This window comes from Danio aesculapii, chromosome 9 (assembly GCF_903798145.1).
Source record: "Danio aesculapii chromosome 9, fDanAes4.1, whole genome shotgun sequence".
NCBI lineage: Eukaryota > Metazoa > Chordata > Actinopteri > Cypriniformes > Danionidae > Danio > Danio aesculapii.
In genome coordinates, this window is record NC_079443.1 from 53,639,316 (window position 1) to 53,664,259 (window position 24,944).

The window sequence follows — 24,944 nt, forward strand, 5'->3', positions numbered from 1 at the left end:
CTTGTAAATTTGTACCTTTAAAACAGCATCTAGTTCTTGTTGAGATGTATGAATTAGAGTAAAAAAACGATGATACCTATAGAAAATGACAAGAAAAGGGAAGTGCTAAAAATATAAAGTCTTTCGCTTTTTGACTCAGCACACAGTCACTTCTGAATACGGGAAACTATTCTTACCACTGAAAGAAAATCACTTCAACTTTAAAACACCACTTTGTTTCCATACATCTCCCACACAACAGTTAAAATCAAGATTATTCCCATAATATTTTTAGCTTTTCTTTTTCAAATATTTCCCAAATTATGTTAGAAAATTTTCACAGTATTTCCTATAATATTTTTTCTTCTGGAGAAGGTCTTATTTGTTTTCTTTCGACTTTTTAAATTGTTTTAAGCCCATTTTAAGCTCAATATTATTAGCCCCTTAGTGTGGTTTATTCATAAACTAATTTCGAGAGGATCATGTGCTTATAATCAACACGGCTGGCTCCTCATTAGCTCCGTAATCTGACCGATTAGATGATTACGGACGCATTATAAATAACCAGAGTTTTTCACTCCAGTTACCTTCGTCTTGAAGCTCCCCCCTTCCACCCCTACATCCTCCCTCTTTTTCCGATGGGCGACACGGTGGCCCAGCGGCTACGCTGTGGCCCCACAGCAAGAACACCACTAGTCCAACTTTCTATAAGACTGGTTGGCGTTTCTGTGCGGAGTTTGCATGTTCTCCCCGTGTTCGCGTTTGTTTCCACCGGGTCCCCCGGTTTCCTCCCACCGTCCAAAAACATAAAACATAGTCAAACGACTAAACATTATCAATGAAACAACCCTAGTTTACACTTCTCACGCAGCGACAAGCAGGGGAGCTCTCGAGACCTACCTGAGCTTGAACTCCCCTCTCGCCCTTCTAACGGGTGGGAGCCCCGGGCTCGAGGATATTACGAGCTCAGGGCTCTCTCCCGGGACAGCATGCCAAATACGCTTTATTGATTATCAGCTAAGTGTGAACTCTTGAAATCAATATTAGTTTTGGATAGTCTACAGAACAAACCATCATTATACAATAACTTGCCTAATTACCCTAACGTTACCCTAATTACCCTAGTTAAGCCTTTAAATGTCACTTATTAATAATCAGTTATTAATAATCAGTTATTAAAACTATTATGATTAGAAATGTGTTGAAAATAAATCTTCTTATCGTTAAACAGAAATTGGGGAAAAATATACAGGGGGGCTATTAATTCAGACCTCAACTGTGTATGAATATCTATAACAGGGGTCACCAATCTCGGTCCTGGAGGGCCGGTGTCCCTGCAGGATTTAGCTCCAACTTGCCTCAAGACACCTGCCTGGATGTTTATGTATACCTAGTAAGACCTTGATTAGCTTGTTCAGGTATGTTTGATTAGGGTTGGAGCTAAAATCTGCAGGACATTGGCCCGCCAGGAACAAGTTTGGTGACCCCTGATCTATACATTCTGAGCATAATCATCATCATGCTCCGGAAAAAATAAGGAATTATTAAGAAAATTTAATCTTTTCCCTTTTAAATTTCTGAATTAGATTTATACATGTGAATGTGCATTCGAATATGCAATATTCCTCTGCAATCGAATCACATGACAAAAAACAGGAACGGTGCAAGCTGAAGTTCCTCTCTTTTGCTGGAAACCCACGAAACCACAGCAGTGAAATTCACATATGCACCAAACATAATCAAACCCTTGACTGCCACCAAACCCATCCGATTGTGGTCATTAAACAGAAAAATAACCCCTTTTATTAGTCATTTTAATCAGAAGTGCCAGGTGGCGACATGTAGAGAATGTAGTGCTAAAATAGTCTTAACAGTTAAACCAAAACTTCCTGTTTCCTAAATGCGACGCCGTGTTGTTTGTCATTGTGAGCATTGCATAGATTACAGAAGGACATTAACATAGACATTGCTACAATGGTAAGCTCAATTATTCAATTCAATAATACCGATTGTTTATTGTTATTGTTTATTTTGTAATAGACATGCTTGTGGCTTTTAGTCTGTGATTCTGATACACATAAAAGCTTTCCATTGCTTGAATATGTATATAAAACACTTTGCAATTAGTTCATGCATAAAATAATGCATTTTATTTGCAATATATTTAACACAGTACATTATGTGAATTTTTTAATTAGATAATGTGATGTGTAATTAAGTCAAATATTTAAAAAAAAATCATGATTTTGTCTGAAAAGCAACACAAATGTGCATTTTGTTTGCTTGTTTATTATTAAATTTTAATTACACTTTATGCAACAACCCAGCATTTTTTTTGTCTTGGTAAATTGGTGCATAACCATTGCTAACTTTTCTGAGGTCATTTATTCAGTTAAATTGATAATATTCAATTCTGCTATGATTATTTATCGATTATTTGTAATAGACATGTTTGTAGCCTTTACTATAAAAGTATCCCATTGCTCCAAATTCAAAACATATACCTGGAAGATGTGTGGCTTATGACCTATTAATTTTCTGCATTGCTCCAGGATTAATTTAATATATTTATGCAATAATAAAATGATTAGTGTGGTGCAATTCTTTTTACTTAAGCATCTATAACTTTTTTTTCTCCATTTTGAGCATTATAGATGATTGATAATCAAGCCTAAAGTGTCGTCTTTCTGCATATACATGAACTGTGAATGAAGTAGACCAAATTATTCAGCAAATGTTACTGTTTTAGGTTGGGAAGGTCATCTTTGAGAAAATGACGGTGAGGGAGAGATGGACACCGATATAGTCTCGGAAATCTCATTTTGCATGCTATCTTCATCTGATTTGAAATGTATAAACTCATGAGACCCTTTGCTTTGAAGTAATTTTTTTTGTTATTACATGACTGATTTCATGTGTTTGTATATGGAAAAACAATAATTGAACACAATTATTCATTACTTCATAATTTATAGCTTAATATATTTTTGAGCATGAAACTTAGACCATAAAGCTCAACGTGTCTTCTTTCCAATGATACCTATTTTTTTGTTTGTAGCTCACTGGTGTCAAGAACTGTTACTATTTAAAGTTAGGTAGGTGTAATACAATTGTGTATTGCAACACTTTGCGATTAGCTCATTGTTAAATAATGCAGTTTATTTGCCATATATTTAATATAGTATATTATATATATTTTTCAATTAGATGTGGTGTTATTAACTCTAAAAAATTTAATTATGTACATATTTTGTCTAAAAAGCAACACAAATGTGCATTAAGTAAAAAGTGCACTCTAAAAAAAAAATCTGGGTTGTCCTAACATAAATTGCTGGGTCAAATATGCACATTATCATTTTGCCAAGTAGCATGCAATCCTGGATTAACATCTATGTTGATCCTGGAACATCTTTTTTTGTTGGAAAAGGTACCTACCCCTAAACTCAACCATAACTGTAAATTATTCCCAAAATCAGACGGGAATAACAAGTTGGATAACAATCATAGAAGTGCGTGAACCTAACCATAAGCCTAAAACATAAACGGTTAACATATCCCTTAATTCTGATTGGCTGATTGGAATGTTGTTCCAGAATCAACATAGATGTTCATCCAGGAACATGTCCTACTTGGGGAAATCAGGTTGGCAGTCAAATGCACATCAAATATAGACTAATGTAATGTTCAGGGACTTGTGTTGTTTTGTTTTATTCAATTAAATTTGAATGACACTTGTTAACCCATCAGTTGAGTTTGTCAATATTTAACCCAACACTGGGTTACAACAATCCCGCATGCTTTAAAACTTCTCTAATGTTCGTATCGGTAAAGGTGCACTGTAAAAAATAATTATATGACAAAAAGTCATGACTAGACTACAAATGTTTTGTGTTACTTTCACTTATTTTAATAAGCTAATCAGGTTTCAACTGCATTTTTTTAAGTTATGAAAAGTTTAACTTATTATTTGTAGTCAGTTTGATTGAAATAACTTTGCATCACTAGAAAAGTTAACTAAAACTAAACTAAACTAAAAGACAGAAGGCAGCAATGTTTTTTTACAGTGTGCATGGGATCATTTTAAAAGTTTTGACTTGTAATGTAATTAATTAATGCTTAATTAAGGATATATGAATGTTTTATTAAAGTATTTTTCATTGATAGTTCATGCAAGAGTCAGAATCAAGTTTATTTAAGTACTGTATATACATGTATTGGTATATACATGAGTCTTGGTAAATTAGCGCTTGACGAAAGACAACAGAAAAAATAAAACGTTTAAATGTAAAAGTATAAATAATTGAACAAAAATAATTATAAAGGCAAGCAAAGCAACGAGTAAAATAAAAACAGAAACATGAAATCTACAGTGTGCAGTGGGGGACCGGTGCAAATGTTTACAGCTCGAGGTGTGAGATTACAGCAGTCTGAGTCGTGTTAATGTAGCACGTGTGAAAGAACTGTGTGTGTGTGTGTGAAGTGTAAAGTCCATGGGTGTGAGTAAGAAGCCCTAATGGTTCATGGGTATTGTTGATAAGGCCAGTTGTGTGTGGAAAGAATCCGTTTTTGTGGCATGAGCTCCTGGTCCTGATAAACTGCAGTCTTCTGTCAGATACCAGTGCCTCGAAAAGCTTGCTTCAAGGGTGCAAAGTGTCAGCCACAATCTTAACAGCATACTTCAGGATTCTGGATGTGGTGGAAGGCTGTTGGGGTGTGAACCTATACTGTTCTATGGTTTATTTTGGTTATGATTATCATGTCAACAATTTGGTTAAATTGGATATCTCAGTGCATTGACTGAATACACAATTTAATATCTTTTTTATATATATTTCACAACATAAGAATACAATGTTGTCTTTTAATACATCTACATTAGACTATTGTGAATTTGTGCCTTTAATTGTACCTGCTCAAACACTCTTTTTGAATGTATCAAGCTAAACTCAAGTACGTGCACAGAAGACAACATAAACAATAGCAAATAAACAATAGTAAACATTAATCCTCCTTGCTTTTTGAGCATTGTCAAGCGAGTTCCTAAATGCCTATGATTGGTTATTGGGTTCACACACTCAACAGAAAGGGCTGTGATTGGCTGTATTGGTCAGCGCTGTTCACCGAGCAGTGACATAGATATTGATAAACGGCTGCAGCTATCACAGTATTGATAAGAATCAATGGAACAGCCAAGAAATGAAAGGAAACGTTACCTCATGAACAAAAGTCCACAGCGGGAGAGAGATATAGCTTTATAGCTTTCATTTCCTCCCTGAAATGGTGTCTCCTGGGTTCTGCTGTACTTCAGTGTCAGTGAACAGAAAACTCAATAGCAGTGAATTGTGCACAGTTGTCTTTTTTTTGAGTTGGGAGTTGGGGTGTTTTCATTACTCGCGCTCACCATAGTACTGTATTCTACTGTGACATAGCGCATATGAGATAAATGTCGTCAGTACTAGAGTTTAGATCACCAAACTTGTTCCTGGCGGGCCGGTGTCCTGCAGATTTTAGCTCCAACTCTAATCAAACACACCTGAACAAGCTAATCAAGGTCTTACTAGGTATACTTAAACATCCAGGCAGGTGTTTTGAGGCAAGTTGGAGTTAAACCCTGGAGGGATTGGTGACCCCTGGTTTAGATTCTCTGCCCCTGCCCAGATTTAGGCCAATACTTCATGCCACCATCTTCAGGCCGCCCGGGATCAAGCATTTGTGTGGGTTTTTTTTGTTGTCATTACTTTATTAGCCTAATTGCGTGGAGAGCTATGCACAAATCTATAATGAAAGCGTTCGATTACTTTCGTAACTGTTTGTGCTCATTTAAGACAAAATTATTTATGTTTAAAATAAAAGACACCAAGACAAACATGCAGTGTTTGGCAAGCTACTTGAAAAGTGTAGTGAGCTAAGCTATTAGCTACTCTACTTAAAATGTAGCTTAACTACACTAAAAGCTACACTCTGGGAAATGTAGCAAGCTAAGCTAAAAGCTACTTGGCAAAAGTAGGTCAGCTACATCAAAGCTATTTTTGCAATTTTCATTTTTAAATCGAAGCAACTTAAATCCAAGTCAATCACATTTTAGAGGTCAATAAAACTGTCAATTAAACATATGAGGCATAATTCAGTTAAATTATTTAATGTAAACAATATGCTGTACTTAACAGAAACAAATTATAGTATATAACAGCCAAAATAAATCATCCAATAAAAGCAGGTGTTAACCATTTAAAATACTATAGTAATGTATAGTAAAGGGAAATATTTTGACATAAGCATTATATATATATATTTACAACTCTTCATTAATAAATAACACAACATGATGCAGTAAATTATAGAAGTACTTACTGTAAATTACTACAGTATTTTTTGAGCACAGCATCAGAAATTAAGTTATTGCATCTTAACATGTACTTCTCGAGGTATGCTCACGAAAAATCCTGCTTCAGAAATAACTCCTCTCCCTCCGTCATCTTTCCATCAAGCAAGTTTCTCGTGTTAGTCTAATTTGGTTGGCGACGTCACCGACCAGAGGTGGCAGTAACGCACCAAAAAGTTTGTTTTCAACCACTGTAAAACAGAACGAAAGAAGAAATCATCATGCTCGCCGTCATATGGAGTAACTTTCATCAGCTAAACACTGGCTTCACAGCTTTGTGAATGTCGGTGCCATCACTTATTGATCCGCGATTGGTAAATGTAGCTTTGTGTACACTACTGCGCTACTTGACTAATGAAATAGCTTCGCTACTGAAAAGCTATTTGATTTAGAAAGTAGCAACGTTACTGCTACGCCACTGAGAAATGTAATTAAGCTAGTAGCGTCACTACTTGTAGCGACGCTACTGCCCAACACTGCAAACATGCTTCCATATTAAGTGTATTTGTCTTTTTAAAAACACACCCAAATCCCAAAGCGTTCACTTTCGCTCATATTCAAATCGCGTGTACTGAAGCTGATCTGAGAACAGTGTCTTTATACAGAGCACCTCCGTCAGTCAGCATCGATAAATGAATAGATTGATTCAGAGGTTGCATAGTGGATGCGGCCGTTTTTATATTCATGTCAACTTGCTTTGAAAACAAAATTAAATAAAAGCATAATTCTCTTGAACAGCTCTTGTGATTAGGCTGTATCATGTTTAAGGTTGTCTCTATGATGCTACTTACAAAAAAGAATACGAGAAAATACTTATATGGGTAGATAGGCGGATTAGAATGGTAAAAAACCAACACAATCTAATGGCAATTCATAACTTTTTGATTTAGTGGCTAATTCGTATCAATTCATGCGATCTAATTCGTACTATTTAGTACGATTGGCTCGTCGTTGGGTTTAGGGGTGGGGTTGGGTGCCACGCCTCTTTTTTTAAATCGTACATTTTTGTACGACTGAACTCATATGAATTAGCCTCTAAACTGACAAAACGTAAAATACTTACATTTTCTCGTGAGATCAGGCTGTGGAAAAACAGGAGAATCTTGGCAAAAACGGCGGGGTTGACAGGTATGCACAAAGGGTGATAGTCAGCCTTTAACATCTTTTTTGTTATTTCTCCAAGCATACACCTGTGTAACGCTCAGGAAACATACTAGTCAGATGGATCCAATTGCAAGTAAAATTTAATGTATGAATCAGGAATGCTCAGCCAGGCAACCACACAAAAACATCCAGCCTCGGAAAAGGAAGTAGCTGAATTGGGGTATACCGAGAGTCTAAAAGAGAATCAGATCGAGGTTCCTGACAAGACACAGAGAAACCATAAATAAGTGTAACGAATTGACAATGAAGCACGTAACAACGCTTCTTAAATAGAAGAAACTAAGTGCCAACAGCTGGGCTGAAGACAGGTCAGCTGATCCTAGTGGTGAGTCACGTGATCACAACACACAACAGAAATACAAAACAATCCCATGTGACATGACAGAAAGAGCGCATGCATCATCAACCGTGACAGTACCCCCTCCTCTAAGAGCACCTCCTGGTGCTCCCAGAAAAACTTACCTGGCGATTGTAATCATCGATAAGAGAGTGATCCAATATGTCTCTCGTAGAAACCCAACTTCTCTCCCAGGACCGTAACTTTCCCAGTCCACCAAGTACTGAATTCCTCGTCCCCTCCATCTTGAGTCCAGAATGCGTTTACCCGAATATACGGTCTCTCCATCTACGAGACGCGGGGGGGAGTGACCGGAGTGGGCGGGTTAATGGCCGTATGAAGAACGGGATTCAATTTAGTTTAAAGCGGACTGCCACTGGGTTATTAATCTTAGTGACAATGAACGGGCCGATAAATTTGGGAGCAAGCTTATTACAGACGGAACCAAGAGGAATATTCTTAGATGAAAGCCACACTTTTTGACCGACTACATAAACGGGAGGCTTAGACCGGTGGCGATCGGCTTTAGCCTTGGTGAGCGCACCCACTAAACTAATTTCTGTTGTTCAAACAACTCAGAATTGTAGTTGAAAACTGCCCACGTATTTAAAAAAACAGTCAGGTTTAAATCAGGCTCGGGCGTATAATTACAGTTAATGTGTCAGACCGGGTCGGGCTCGGACACAAGGTGCATGGTGTCGGGTTTAATTTTTTGGGCTCGATCTAAGCTCTAGTCAGTATGTAATAACAGGTTATGATCTATTACTGAACTAATTTGAACATAACAGCTGCACATATAACGTTGTATATGGTAATAAACACGTACATACACTTGTCAATCTGTATATTTGCACTCACTACTTCTATTTTTTAAAATATATTTATTATCTGTTTTTTGTCCTGTCTCTGTTATCCTGTTGCACTGTAGAAGCTCTGTCACCAAAACAAATTCCTTGTATGTGTGAACATACCTGGCAATAAAGCTCTTTCTGATTCTGATTCTGATATTGAATCATCTGGGTCTGCATTGTGGCGCATTGAAGAAACAGTTAATTTTGACACCCCTGTCGTATCAATATATATACATATTGATAAGACATGGGTGTCAAAATTATGGGCTCTTGAATGCTTGATTCTGATTGGCTAATAAGCATTCTAAGGTGTTTGGTTATTGTCAGATAAACGCACAGCTAAAGTAGTTCCAGCAGGTTTTGAGCACATTAGAGCTCTATATCACTCTGTGATGATTAGAGTTATTTCACAACTACAACAGTCAGAAATCACATCAAAACACAACAGGAGGAGGAGGAAGAAACTAGTGCTACACCTATTGTTTTTTATTCCTCTCATGTTTTCTGTATTATAGAAATTACCCTATAAAGACACCCACTAAAATGCCATTCAGTGACATTTTAAGAAAATACCTTTACACCAATGACATATGCAGAAAGTGAAAATGTCAAACCTCACTTGCGAAACACACATTAATTATCATTTTAAATCTACAGCTTATAATATGTAATTTCATTTTGACATAGGTTGAAATAGGTTTGTTACACTGAATGAACATTATTTCACATTATTAGGACATCTAAAACATTGAATCTACCTTTTAATATGAATATTTGTCCTTTTGTCGATTTAATTTGATGCAGACACAAAATGAGATGCCTTGTCCTTTACTAATTTACTATGCAATTTTTTTTGTTCAAGTCTGCATGAACCGGAAGTTACTGAGACTTTAATTTTAGTGTGTTAATGTGCTTCCAACTGAAACTGAATATTTAGTAGAGGGCAGTGCTTTCTTTTGCACATGATTCGCTCATAGCAAACTAATGGTAAGACGGGCGTAGCTAAGAATATTGTGGCTGAAGCTTCAAAACTGACATCATTATAGGAGGAGTCAATCCAAAGGCAGAAGCAGATGATCAGATTGAAGTTTGAAGATTACCAATACAAACAGTTTTCTTTCAGTACACTCTATAAACTGATTAGTTGACTTACTTAAAAAGAGTGTAAACTGGTTGCCTTATAATTAAGTAAAGAAACTATGTGCATAATTATAAAAGTTACAGTTTGGATTAAATTGCATGAATTAATTGTACACGTAAGGATTAACAATGTGCACTAGCAAAATAAACATTGTAAATTTAAACTTCTCACAGACTTTAATGTTTATTTTAGTCCAGGTAACATAATTAAAATGTTATAGTTTTAGTTATCCATAATAGCCACATTTTTCATGTATTACCAATGTTTTGTCATACTGCTTTTTAACAGTTGTGTTGTATTTCCTCAGGTGAAGAACCTGGTCATCGGCCTTATTTTGATCCTGAAGCTCACACTAGCCCTGAGTCAGTTGAACTTGAGGACCCTAAAGACTCAACCCTGCGATATACATGAAAACGTTACCGCCGAGACGGTCGTGGTCAACTGTCGAGGACGTAGACTTAAAATGTTGCCACAATTTCTAACAAACACAACCTACATTGACCTTTCTGAAAACGACATCAGGAATCTAACAGCTCAATCCTTCCAAGGCCTGAAGAATCTGACCTTATTAAATCTCAACTGGTTGAATCACAATCGGGAGGTTGTTGTTGCCAAAGGAGTGTTTTCGAATTTGACCAAACTACGAGTACTGGACCTCAGTGGGATCAAGTTAAAATACATCCCAAAAGAAATTCCCAAAAATCTAGATCAGCTCAGTCTGGTGGAGAATAAGATCACCTGGATAAACTCGACAACCTTTGGGCATGTCAAAAATCTTTCAGTCCTTTACCTTTCAAAGAATTGCTACTATTGGAATCCTTGCTCAAGAAGTTACCACATAGAAAAAGGAAGCCTCTCTTATTTGGTCAACCTGAAACGCCTTACTTTGTCCTTCAACAACCTAACTCAAGTCCCCATAGGATTACCAGTCTCCTTAGAGAGACTTGAGCTCGGATCAAACAGTTTAACATACATCGGAGAGCATGATTTCCGAGGCCTCAGCAATCTGACAGTTCTCAAAATCCAAGGAAATTGCCCGCGCTGTCATACTGCACCATATCCATGCATTCCTTGTAAAAATACATCAATTGAGATTCATCCCCAAGCTTTTTCAGACCTCAGAAATCTGCATATTCTGCACCTCGCTGGGAATTCAATCAAGTCCATCAATCCTGCTTGGTTTGCCAACCTTTCTAAGCTTCAGGAGCTCTTTCTGTCTTTTAATTTATTGTTCAACGCTATTACCGATCCAGCTGATACAGTTTTCTTGGGAAATCTACCATTGCTGACCAAACTCGATCTATCATACAATTTTGCATTAAAAACATACCCCTTAACCGTTGTCCTTTCACCAGGATTTGCGAATTTAACCTCACTCAAGACGTTGCACCTTCGAGGTTTGGTTTTCAGGGAAATACAAAAAGGCACATTTAAGTCTCTATTTGACCTACAACATCTGAATGTATTGGATGTAGGAATAAACTTCATTGTACGTGCCACATCAGACATATTTCAACATGTGAGACTACTCTATCTTGCCGAAAACAGACTGTACCCGGTGACCGTAAATGGGGAGTTGAGTCAAGCCACTGGTGCTGGTTTAAACCATAGATCAATAATGCCCTTGATGTCAGAACCTTTACATCCTTTTGATGCTCCAAAAAGTCTTGTAAAAGCAGAATGCTACAACACTGGTCGTGTGCTGGATCTCAGTCGAAATAACCTGTTTTTAATTTCTCCTGAACAATTTGACACATACGGGAACATCTCCTGCCTCAACCTCTCCAGGAATGGCTTTTCCACGGCTCCCAATGGATCGGAATTCACATCTCTTCCCAATCTCAAATATCTGGATTTATCCTTTAACAAAGTTGATCTTGCCTATGATAACGCCTTCCGAGAGCTACAGAGTCTTGAAGTGCTCGATATCAGTTACAATTCACATTACTTCACTGTGGCCGGAGTAACCCACAACTTGATATTTCTCCAATATCTACCCTCACTGAAGGTGTTAAACATGAGCTTTAATAGCATCTATACGTTAACAACCAAAGTCATGTCAAGCAAGTCTCTTCGAGAACTGCAATTCCGAGGCAATAAACTTGGAAGGATGTGGAGGGAAAAAGACAAAACCTATGAGAAGATTTTTAAATACTTAACCAACCTCACCCACCTTGACATATCCAACAACAGCATTGGGAAAATTCCTTATGGAGTTTATACGCGTCTTCCCGTTACGATTCAACGCTTGCAATTGAGCCACAATCAACTTGCAAACATTAACTGGACAATGTTGAGGCGTTTCCAGAATCTCAAAGAACTAATTTTACATGACAACAACATTATTGAAATATCTAGCAATTTGTCAGTCGATGTTCCCTCTTTAGAGTTGCTCAATCTCCAGCGTAATCGAATCTCTAAGCTTGCCATTGGATTTCTGCAGGGGGTGGTAAACCTTAAGGAACTTGATCTGAGTTATAATTATCTTATAACTGTTAACCAGTCTACATTTCCAACTGAGAGTTATCTGAAGACACTTTGGCTTCACGGAAACCCATTCCACTGCACGTGCAACCTGCTTGAATTTGTTCTGTGGATTCTGGATACTAATGTAAAGATCCCTCGCTTGGTGACTGGTGTGACTTGTACCATGCCGCAGGAAAGGAAAGGTCTAGCTGTGATAAAGTTTGACATTCAAGAATGCATTGATGACCAGCTAGCCTTTGTGGCGTACTTCATTTCCGCTGCGTGCATTATATGCACTACTTTTGTGGCCATCACTATGCACTTGTTCTACTGGGATGTCTCCTACTTGTACTACTATCTGAAAGCCAGATTCACTGGATATCAGCAGTTGAGCTCAGAAAGTTGTATCTACGATGCCTTCATCACCTACGACACCAAGGACCCGCAGGTCAAGTCACATTTACTTTTGTAGAATACAGATTATTTTCAAAGTGGTAATGAACAAGAGAATAGCAGAGTTAAATATGCAATGATGTCAGATATGTGACGACTTAAAACTATGCTGTAAAGTAGCTTTGTGAGGAAATATTCATACCAAAATACATGTCATACCAAATGCATTTTAAAGTTTAAAGGGTCATGAACCCCCCGTCTCAGCAGGGTATTTTCACATCTCTAGCTTGACAAAAGTCCAGAGTCCAGCTCTGTTTAGGTGGGAGTGTCGGAGGAGGAAACGAGGGAAAGTTTTGCATAAAAATGGGAGTTATCGGTTTGAGCACACACTGATTTTCACAGAGGCAAAACAAACACACAGACGCAGGTGAGAAAGACAGTGACTGTGTTTACATGTACATCAGTTAAAGAATTATTTGCCAAATTATTCATTTGTGGACTTTAACTGCAGTTTGACACTTTCACTTTCATTCAGGAACATTTCCTGCATGCCCCCAATGACAAACGAGATATTGGATGCGAGGAACTGCTAGAAGTATGTAGTTTTAATGAAATGTTTGATACTGCATGGCGAACAGGACAGAACAAACATTCCGCATTTCTTGGTAACTTGGATGCACTTGGTAGGTAGCATCAGAAAGCCATGTGTGTGTAGACTATCCTGTCACAAATGCGACGATAATAGTTTAAGTTGTTTACATGTTTAATTCAATTCACCTTTATTTGTATAGTGCTTTTACAATGTAGATTGTGTCAAAGCAGCTTCACATAGAAGATTATAGTGAATTGAAACAGTGTCAGTTCAGTTTTCAGTTTCAGTTCAATTCAGTTTAGTTCAGTGTGGTTTAATAATCACTACTCAGAGTACAAACACTGAAGAGCAAATCCATCGATGCGCAGCTCTACAGATCCTGAACCATGCAAGCCAGTGGCGACAGTAGCAAGGAAAAAACTTCACGAATTGGCGAAACTGAAGAATTACAAAAACTCAAGAGAGAAACCAGGCTAAGTTGGGCACGACCATTTCTCCTATGGCCTTGTGCAGAGCTGCAGTCAAGACGCCACGCCAGAGGCTGGAGAATGCCGGACCTTAGCGAATACTCGTCTGTCCCTGGAGCATCACAGGAATCAGTCTCATGCTCTCCACTCCACTATGACTACGACAGCAGCTGCTCAGGATACGGCCTGGTCCAGGATTATGGAGACCTTGGGATCGTTTCGTCTTTAGTCTTGGATCGCATCAGTGGCACTGCATAATCTCTGAGGGCCTCGGGATGAGTATCCCCAGGTGGAAATAGAGAATTAAGAGAAAAATTAGCATAGCTGTGGTTCATAGTGTATATAAACGAAATGCAAAAACCTACGTTTATCATACCGCTATGTGATGCACTGAGTGTATGCTTTACTAAACAGATAGGTCTTTAATTTAGTTTTGAACTGCGAGAATGTGTCTGAGCCTCAGACATTATTAGGAAGGCTATTCCAGAGTTTACATTCGGAGAGCAGCATTTACAGCAGATCTTTCAGTCGATAATATTGTAGTGATATTAATGTTCTGTAAACTTAGTAACTAAATCATTTTGACTAAGGTCTGTCTTTAAAAACTGAAAGAGTAGTGCTGATGGTACGAACTAACTTTGTCATCTGAAGAAACAAGACACTGATCACACGCACTTACCAAATCTGTAGAGACAAGACAATCAACACCAACTGGAGCTGCATCTTTATTTAAAGGAGACGAGCAGCAAATCTGTGTTTCACCATTTCCAGATGCGAAAAGCTCTCGGGTAAATTATGTTCCTTAAAAACATATTAATGTCGCGTGTACTGAAGTCCACATGTGAGTCCAGCTGCGCTCTCATAGCTGGGAAATAAAAACAAAATCTTCGTAGCAGCAAATTTATAATTTTTATTCGGGGTTTTCACCTTTATTGTATAGGACAGTCGAGATTATTGACAGTAAAGAATAGGGAGCAGAGAGAGGGGAAGGATTGGCATAGGACCGCGAGGCGGGAATCGAACTTGGGTCGACCTATGACTCCTGACACTGACGACCTATGTCTCAAACAATTCTTCTTCTTCCACTTGTTTTGGCAGCACAACAAAGCGTCTCTCTGCTGTCTGAACACTGTAACAGGTAAAAACTTCGAAGCTATCATGCATATTAATGAAGTTGCACCTCATACACAATAGAGCACGCTGATTGGTTTGAACCAAGTCTTTCTCATGAATTGATGCTGCACACACGTTTACTCGCCGATACAGACATCCAGTGTACACGCTGGAATACACGAAAGGATCTAATCGGCGTAATGCAGCTTAGAAAAAGTCACCTGCTTCGAATGTTATCACTCGATTGCATGGGCGTTATGAGTGGTTACCAGCTGATAGATATGGGCAAGTAGGGGCCTTCTGCGCCTACTGTTATCGTCCATCCACATAGTTAATCCAGATCTGTTTTTGTGATGGTTGTGTTTAGGGTTGGAGTAGGGGTAGACATTTGTAAAATACAATTAATGGGAAATTTAATAAATAATATAAATAATTCTGGTTAACTTCCGGCTGCAGCCATACAATATGTGATCTATAGCTGATTAATCACGTAGATGGATGAAAACAGCATTCTGAGCCTACCAGTAGGCGCAGAACGCCCCTACTGGTCCATTTCTATGAGCTGATAACCACTGATATCAGTAGATCAGTAGAGTGATAATCGAATCGGCTGAAAAAGTTGGACAATGGTTTGGACAATGGAATTGAAACACCTGGAATTGAATGGAATTGAAACACAATATTTTATTAGTATGGAGTAGGTGCCGCCTTTTGCAGCCAACGCAGCATCAATTGTTCTTGGGAATGACAGATATAGGTCCTGCACAGTGGCCAGAGGGATTTTGATCCATTTTTCTGTCAGAATAGTGTTAAGGTCGCTATATCATGCTGCTGACTCATTCCTTTCCTTTGAACCTTTCCTGACTTGCTCCTCTAAAACACCCCAGAGTGACTTAATAATATTTAGTTCTGGTGTCTGTGCTGGCCATAAGAGATGTTCAACTTTACTTTCATGTTCATCAAATCACCCCGTCACCAGTCTTGCTGTTGGAGGCTAATAATATTGACCTTAAAATGAGTTTAAAAGACCCAATCCCAATTCTATTTTTGTACCCCTTCCTCTTGGCCCTTAAAACCGAGTGTGAAGGGGAAGGGCTTCAAAATTTACTCCTAAAAAATGGGACACCACTGCAGCACCGTTGTGGCTGGTATATTCTGGGAAATTTTCTTACCCCTTGGTTTTGAGTGTGATCCTGAAAATTCTCAGTTCAAAGGGGTATCTAGCCCTTTCCCTTAGCCCTACGCCTTCCAAGCTAAAGAGAATTGGGACAGGGGAACGGCTAAGGGGTAGAATTGGGATTGGGTTTAAATAAAACCAATATAAAACAAATAAGACTTTCTTCAAAAGAAAAAACGTTATAGGAAATACTGTGGAAATATTCCTTCATTTTGTTAAACATCATTAGGGAAATTTTTGAAAAAGAAACAAATTAATTCTGACTTCCAGTGTTCATGTGTGTGTTGCAGGTGTCGGACTGGGTGCTGAATCACCTGCGTGTGCAGCTGGAGGAGCGTAATGAACTCTTCCTCCCGATCTGCCTGGAGGAGCGGGACTGGATCCCTGGCTCCCCGGTGTTAGACAGCCTGACCCAGAGCATCCAGAACAGCCGAAAAACGGTCTTCGTGCTGACCGAGGGCTACGTGAACAGCGGCTCCTTCAAGCTGGCGGTGTTTCTGGCCCATCAGCGTCTCCTGGAGGAGAATGAGGACGTGATTGTGCTGCTGTTGTTGGAGCCGGTGCTGCAGTACTCTCATTTTGTGCGTCTGCGCAGGCGGTTGTGTGCTCGCAGCATCCTGGAGTGGCCGCACTCGTCCTCCGCCGAAGCCTGGTTCTGGCAGTCGCTCAGGAATGCCATACGGGTAGACAACCAGGCCTTGTACAGCGAGCTTTACAGCAGATACTTTACTACTAAGTAGACCAGGAACAAACCACTGTGTGAATTATACATTGCAGGGTGCCTGTGGGATCTTTAAATGCCTTAAAATGTCTTACTTTTCAAAAACAATGGCCTTAAACAATGGTTTATACTTCTGATGGTTTATACTTCTGCATTGAGTGCATGCATATGGTCTGACGCACCTCTCAAAAATGTAACTACACATCACAACGACTGTAGCACAAGCTCTGTGATTGGTTGGTTGGGTAGTGGTGATGTGTGGGGGCGGGGGTCAAGAGCAAGTCTCTTGGAGAGAGATTTTAATACAGGGCTGCCCAAAGTCAGTCCTGAAGGGGCCGGTGTCCTGGAGTGTTTAGCTCCAACGCTAATCAAACACACCTGAACCAGCTAATCAAGCTCTTGAGGCAAGCAAAGCAAGTTTTCGTACACAATGGTAATTTAAAGTGCTATACAATAACAAGAATAAAAGAAACAAGAAAATAAAAAGTAATTAAAAGAATAAAAATTTATTTAAACAGATAAAAGCAGATTAAAATGTGTTAAACAGGTTATAAAAGAATGAGAAAGAAAAGAAAGACATAATAGTGCGATCTGTGGGACGTAGCACAGTGCTCATTCAGGTCATTCAGGCTCATCAGGTCATTCAGGTCATCAGCGGGGGGTTGGGGGGGGGAATGGCGCTGTTAGTAGCTGAAGGTCGATTCACCCTGCTTTGAATGAGCTCTTGGAGTTTCTCGTTTATATGATCCTAAAGATGTGAGTGATCTGTTAGGTTTGTATTCAGTGAGCATATCTGTAATGTATTGAGCTCCTAGGCCATTTAGTGATTTATAGACCAGTAATGATACTTTAAAATCTATTCTGAATATAACTGGGAGCCAGTGTAAAGACCTGAGGACAGGTGTGCTCTGATTTCCTGCTTCTGGTCAGAATCCTGGCAGCATGAGCTGCAACTGTCTGACTGTCTTTTTGGGAAGGCCCGTGAGGAGGCCGTTACAGTAATCCACCCTGCTGCTGATAAAAGCATGAACAAGTTTCTCTATGTCCTCACTGGAAACACTACTATCTTACTGGATATACTAGAGATTTCCTGGCAGGTGTGAAACAAGTAAGATGCTGCTCGCTGCAGAGCTACTTGGGCTCCAATGAGGGGGAGCTTGAGCTCAAGCTCGCCCTTGCTGGAGCTCAGCTCTGCCCAAGTGGTTCTGCAGTGAGTACCACTTGAAACAAGTTAGAGCTAAACTCAGTAGGACACCGGCACTCCAGAATCAGTTTAACAAGTGTGGAGTCCCATGGAGGAGCTCAAGATGTAGACTTTTGACTTATGTTTGCTTTATAATTAAAGTTGATGCATATTTGAGCTACTTGTATATTAAGGTAACATTACTTAAAAAAACAAAGTGCCTGCAAAGAAACTCGACACAGAGGAACATAAATACTCGCTGCCAGCTAGCGTTTCAGAAGTGTTATTACAGAGCAACCCAAACAGAAAGTATAAATGCACTGCTATGTCACGGTGAACACTTGATGCAGAAGTTTAATTCAGCCTTAACGCCCCATTCACACGGAGCTTCAGTGTCAATGCTTGACAGAGCAGCGATAGCAGTCATTTTCCAGACTGACAGCTAAGACCAGGCTGGAAATGGCTGGAAACCAGCCTGGAAATGGCCAAAACCTCTCTAAAACCAGGTTGGTCAACCAACTAAAACCAGCCAACCAGCCTAGGCTGGTTTAAGCTGTTTTTTTTTTTTTCAGTAGGGCCTCAATGACTGAATTGCCCACCCCTGCTCTATACACTGTTCGTCCTTCTGATCAAAATTGAGCCGCCTTCACTAACCCTCTAAAACAAAGCAGATACATTTAAATTTAATTCTCAAATCTATTTCAAGAGTTGACACTTAGCTGATGATTGATTATAAAGCGTGTTTGGCATGCTGTCCTGGGAGAGAGCCCTGAGCTCATGAAATCCTCGAGCTCAGGGCTCCCTCTCAATTGGAAGGTGAGAGGGGAGTTTGAGCTCAGGTAGATCTCGAGAATTCCCCTGATGTAGTAGCTAGTGAACAGACAGTGATTGCTCTTAAGAGATAACTACTTACTAGGAGCATGTCTATGGTGCTGATTTGGATCAGTCAATTAACTTAAGTTGCATGTTTTTGGACAGTGGGAGGAAACCGGGGGGCCCGGGGGAAACCCATGTGAGCACGGGGAGAACGTGTAAACTCCACACAGAAACGTCGGCTGGAATGGTAAGGACTAGAACCAGTGACGTTCTTGCTGTGAGGCAACAGTGCTAACCACTGGGCCACCATGCCACCCATCTAGGAAAGGAGGAGGAGTAGGGGTGGAAGGGGGGATTCTTCAAAATGAAGATGGCTGTGATATGGAACTGAGGGTATTTATAGTGGCTTAGGAATCGTCTGATTGGTGAATCATAAATTGGATAATGCGGGACCAGCCGCAAGCAATCATAAGCTCGTGATCCTCCCAAAATTAGTGTATAAATAAACCACTTTGCATGAAGAAACAGCCTCAACTTTATCACAATTTTTTTCAGTATGTTGTGTAGTAATGTTTCATACACTTCAAAAAGAGCTTTTCTTTTCTTACTCTTACCTGCTTTTGTCTTGTTTCTAGTCCAAATAAATAAAAATACTTAAATCAAGAAATATTTTTAGATATTCTCTCTCTCTCTCTCTCTCTCTCTCTCTCTCTCTCTCTCTATATATATATATATATATATATATATATATATAAAGGTTTGTTTTCAGAAAAAAATAAGTTTAAATTAAAGGGATTTGTTCACCCAAAAATAAAAATTCACTCACTCTTTACTCTTCCTCAGGTGGTTCCACACCCTGTTGAGTTTCTTTATTCTGTTGAACACTAAAGAAGATATTCTGAAGAAAGCTGAAAACCTGTAACCATTGACTGCAGCATGAAAAACAAATACCGTGGAAGTCTATGGTTTCCAGTTTCCAGCTTTCCTCAAAATATCTTTGTGTTTAAGAGAACAAAGAAACTCAAACGGCTTTTGAACAAGTGAAAGGTGAGTAAGTGATGACAGAATATTCACTTTTGGGTGAACTATTCCTTTAAGTGGGCTGTTCCCTTAAACAATGCAATATAATCTGCTAATGTGTAGTGTAGGTGCGAGTAAAATAATTTTTGCTAACTCTCTAGAATAATGGTCTATTAGTTAATGTATTTACTAACACTAATGGAGTATGAATAATCTTGTAAAGCGTTTATTAGTCATAGTTCAACAATAACTCATGCATTATTAGCATCCATTGCTTGCTAATATTAGTTAATGCGCTGTGAGTTAGCATCATTTAACTTAACATTAATTGGTTACACTTTACAAAAAGGTTGTAGTAGTTAGTTAATATATTTACTAACATGAATAATGAACAATACAATTAATACAGTATTTATTCATGTTAGTTAATGAAAATACAGTTGTTCATTGTTAGTTCATGTTAACTCACAGTGCATTAACTAATTTTGACAAGCATGAATTAGGATGTTAATAATGCATTAGTGAATGTTAAACTATGATTAATAAATGCTGTATTGGTCATGCTAGTAAATACATCGACTAATGAAACCTTTTTGTAAAGTCTGACCTGTTAACTAACTATAACAAATATGAATAAATACCATAATAGATGTATTACTGACAGTTTGTTCATGTTAACACTCCTCTCTCAAAATCTGTGTGTGCACCCTGGATGGGTTAAAAGCAGAGGAGTTTCTAGTATGGGTAAAACCACACAAAGCTCACTTCAAACCAGTGTGCATATTATACATTGACAGTTTGTGTAATTAGGTTACACTGCAAACTCTCCTACAACACTCTCAGAAAAAATGGTACAATGTTGTACCAAAGAAGGTACAATCCCTCATCACTGGGACAGTACCTGTTTATGGAACAGATTGTACCTTAAGACAAAGAAACTAATTTGTACCATTGCAGTTTGTACCTTTAAGGACATGATTTGTACTACGGGAAACCAAAATGTACCTTTGGTTTTTAAAAAATCTGCAGATACAATATTGTACCTTCATCAAAGGTACAAGTATGATCCAAGAAGGTACCACACTCTCAGAAATAAAGGTACGCGAGCTGTCACTGGGGTGGTACCTTTTCAAAAAGTACACATTTGTACTTGAAGGGTCCATATTGGTACCTTAAACGTATATATTAGTACCTAAAAATTTTAGGGGGAACACTTTTGTACTTTTTAGGTACTAATATGTACCCTTGAGGTATTAATTCAATTCCCCTTTATTTGTATAGCGCTTATATAATGTAGATTGTGTCAAAGCAGCTTCACATAGAAGATCATAGTAAATAGGAACAGTGTAGTTCAGTTTGTAGTGTTTAAGTTCAGTTCAGTTGAGCTCAGTTCAGTGTGGTTTAATAATCACTACTGAGAGTCCAAACACTGAAGAGCAAATCCAACGATGCGCAGCTCTACAGATCCTGAACCATGCAAGCCAGAGGCGACAGCGGAGAGGGAAAAAAACTTCACTAATGGCGGAAGTGAAGAAAAAAAACCTTGAGAGAAACCAGGCTCAGTTGGGCACGACCATTTTAATTTCTCCGCTGGCCAAACGTCTCGTGCAGAGCTGCAGTCTCAGCGGCGGAGGCTGGAAGCTGGCCTCAGCGAAGACTCGTCTGTCCCTGGAGCATCTCAGTCTCATGTTCACCACAGCAGCTGCTCAGGATACGGCCCGGTACAGGATATGGAAACCTGGGGATCATCTCGTCGTTGGTCTTGGATCGAATCAGTGACTCTGCATAGTCTGAGGGACTCGGGAAGAGTATCCCCAGGTGGAAATGGAGAATAAAGAGAATAATTACCATTATTAATATGGACCTTTAAGGTACAAATTTGTACCTTTCGAAAAGGTACCACCCCAGTGATAGATCACGTACCTTTATTTCTGACAGTGCACTACAGTGACAAGACACTTTATACCTCAACGGTGTCAAATGTGTTCCTTCAAGAGCCAAAATGCCTCAATTTATTTTCAGTTAATATAAAACATCAAATAAACAATGTTTTTAAAAGAATTTTCTTTTTGTGTAAATGCTCCTTTTCCAGTTACAATAAAGAATTAAAATACTTTAACATCAATCAAAAGATCTATTTTTGCTAAACATTTTACATTTTTCACAGAAATGTTACTGAAATGCATTCTCCCATCTACATATTAAACATTTCTTTCTCCAATTTTCTTACAATACCTTTGTAATCACTTAAAAGTTCATTTAATTTACTTAATATTTAAATAGAAATAGAATTCTGCAAAAGCACAGTAATGAGATATGCACAGTGTTTGATTAGTTTAACAATAGTAAAATGTCTGTGTGAACACTTTGCACATGCAGGACTTTTCCCAGCTCACGTGGTAGTGGAAAACAAACACCAAAAGGAGCAGATATCAATAATGAAACTGTATTTATCAGAAAATGCTTACCAAATGTTTATTAAAAATGCCTTAAATGTGTAGTTTACAATATCTTTGGTTTAGTTTTACCAGTTGTTTTGTTTTATAAAACTTAATAATGAATGTTTATGAGTTTCTATATCCTCCTGAGACCCCGCCCATTGACTTGTGTCCTCTGTAGTGGACGTTGCGTTTTCATGAATTTTCTGTGAATTCTTTGAGCTACTCTGTCAAGTCCTGTTGTACTGTTCAGAGGACATCCTGGGCTTTCTAGTGATGTGTCATTTGATTGGCTGGCATGCTAGGAACCACTTCTTACACTGCATCTAAAATGGCTGACATACAAAAAAAGCACATGTTATGGGAAGGAGAGAGGCATGTCAAATTTAGCTTTTTAACTGTTTTTTTTACTATTATTATTATTACATATATATTTCTTTATTAAAGTGTCAGGAACAATACATTTAGCTTTTACAGCTGTTAACTTGTTTGTGTTTCAAAATATCCTCCTTTCTGGATGTTTCTGCTAATATTACAATTATTCTAATATCGACAGCATACACAGCTGATACAGTGGTTGCCTAGCAACATAAAAAGCGCAGCACCCTTGTTTTATTCATCCTTAAATGTCCACTATGGAGGACACCAGGACCATCTTAATGTAATTAATGACTGCATGTTGTCGGGAGCAGAACTGAAGCAGAGAGGATTCTTCATAAAATAGTTGAGGGAGACTCTGATTTAGAGTCAGACAATTAGAGACAATCAGAGAATGACGATCAGTTTTAAATCACTTTTATGTTGAGTTTGTTTTGGATTAACATCACTTTTTTATGTTTTTGTTTTGTTTTTTTTGAGTTCGGCTCTCTTTCAGACTAAACTGTTTCAGGAATTTTAATACAAAAGGAAAAAAATGGCTTTTGTTTTGTTTTTGTTGCATTAATATTGGATTATTATCCCTTTACAGCCATATCCTGTACAGTTTTGTTGTCTGAGTGGCGATCGTTTTGAACTAAAATGGTCCTGTGGTCCACTACAGTGGACATGCTGTAAAATTAAAAATAAAAACAAAATGTAAAAACTCTGAATTGTAGATTTTTTTTAACCCAAAGGATGAAGGAAAAAAAAAGAATACATTTTCTTTGGGTCTCAGGAGGATAAACTATTATTTAGTTTAATATCTATAAAATGCTTTTAAATGAATGGAAATTATTCATAAATAACTTTTACCTTTCCAGCTATATTTAATTTCATAGATATTGTAATAAAAGAGTAGTTATCCAACACTTACGTGTCTTTTTTTATGAGAACAATTGCGTACCTTCATTTCAACTGTACCATTAAATGTGCAGAACAGTATCATAAGAGGTCTTTACTGTACTATATAAGTACTATATACAGTATATAGCACTGTATATATGGAAGTCAATGGTTACCAGTTTCCAACATTCTTCAAAATATCTTATTTTGTGTTGAACAGAAGACAAAAACTCAAGCAAGTGAAGGGTGAGTAAATGATGATAGAATTTTCACTTTTGGGTGAAGTGTCCTGTTAAGTGGGTTTTTCCTTGAATCTAAAGAATCTGCCAATGGAGTTAGATAAGTAATCTTATTTTTGGGCAGCACGGTGGCTCAATGGTTAGCACTATGTGGCCTCACAGCAAGAAGGTCGCTGGTTCGAGCCTCGGCTCGGTCAGTGGTCTTTTCTGTGTGGAGTTTGCATGTTCTCCCTGTGTTGGGTGTTTAGTTGACTCAGTTGTGTGCATACTCTTTACTTATGCACATTTTTAAACTTAATGCTCATCTAGAGATTTCCATTAAGCCTTTTTAATGCAATATTTTAAAAATGCTGACAAAAATATGCGGATAGAAACATCAACTATTGACATCAACAGAAGGAAAATTCAATACGGATGTCAATGGTTATTGATTTTTAACATTCTTCGAAATACGTTGTTCAATAAAATAGCATGTTGTTCAGCAAAAATTATCTATCTATATATGTTTGGTCCAAATGAAAGGTGAGTAAACAGCTGTGTTTCCATCTAAAGATTAATACACTAGATTTATGCACAAAGTTTAGGATATAAACAGATTTAGTGAATAGTTTGTCCGCATACTTTATTTTATGCACATTTTCAAACTTTCTGCTCACCTTGACATTTCCATTAAGCAATATTAAAAAATGCTAATAAATACATGTGGATAAAAACATAGCTATTGACATCAACAGTAGGAAAATTCAATACAGAAGTCAACCGGTTTTCAACATTCTTCAAAATATCTTCTTCTTTGTTCAACAGATTGAAAAAGAAATCAAATATCTTTAGTATAAGTGAAGGGTGATTAAATCACCAAAGATTTCATTTTAGGCTGAACTGTCCCTTTAAATCTCTCAAACCTTAAAGCTACAGTGCACCCAAAGCGATTCTCATCATTTCCTCATACTCAAGAGTTTCATTCTTCTGTTGAATATAAAACAATATATGTTGATGGAAAAGCAGTAAGCCACTGATATCCATAGTAGGAACAAAGAATACAGTGGAAGTCAATGGCTGTCTTTTCCAGCATTCTTCATATTATCTTCCTTTGTGATCAACAGAAGAAAGAAACTCAAACAGGTTTGAACAAGAGGAGGATGAGCAAATGAGGAAGGAATTTTCATTTTTGGGTGAACTGTATACCTTTAACAGTTATGCTCAAT

At 38.1% G+C, this 24,944-nt stretch overlaps 1 protein-coding gene across 1 annotated transcript; it reads left to right on the plus strand.

Annotated features, from left to right (window-relative positions):
• Nucleotides 1-1,718: 1,718 nt before the first annotated feature.
• On the plus strand, nt 1,719-17,496 carry LOC130235408 (toll-like receptor 8). Its single transcript, XM_056465985.1, has 3 exons — nt 1,719-1,956; nt 10,162-12,768; nt 16,353-17,496. The coding sequence occupies exons 1-3, from the start codon at nt 1,954-1,956 to the stop codon at nt 16,800-16,802; spliced, it is 3,060 nt and encodes a 1,019-aa protein (XP_056321960.1). The 5' UTR covers nt 1,719-1,953; the 3' UTR covers nt 16,803-17,496.
• The last annotated feature ends 7,448 nt before the right edge of the window (nt 17,497-24,944 follow it).

What these genes read in the sequence shown, in the direction of transcription:
- LOC130235408 (XM_056465985.1), top strand. An exon ending in ACGACACCAAGGACCCGCAG is followed by an intron (nt 12,769 to 16,352) that starts GTCAAGTCACAT and finishes TGTGTGTTGCAG; the next exon opens with GTGTCGGACTGGGTGCTGAA.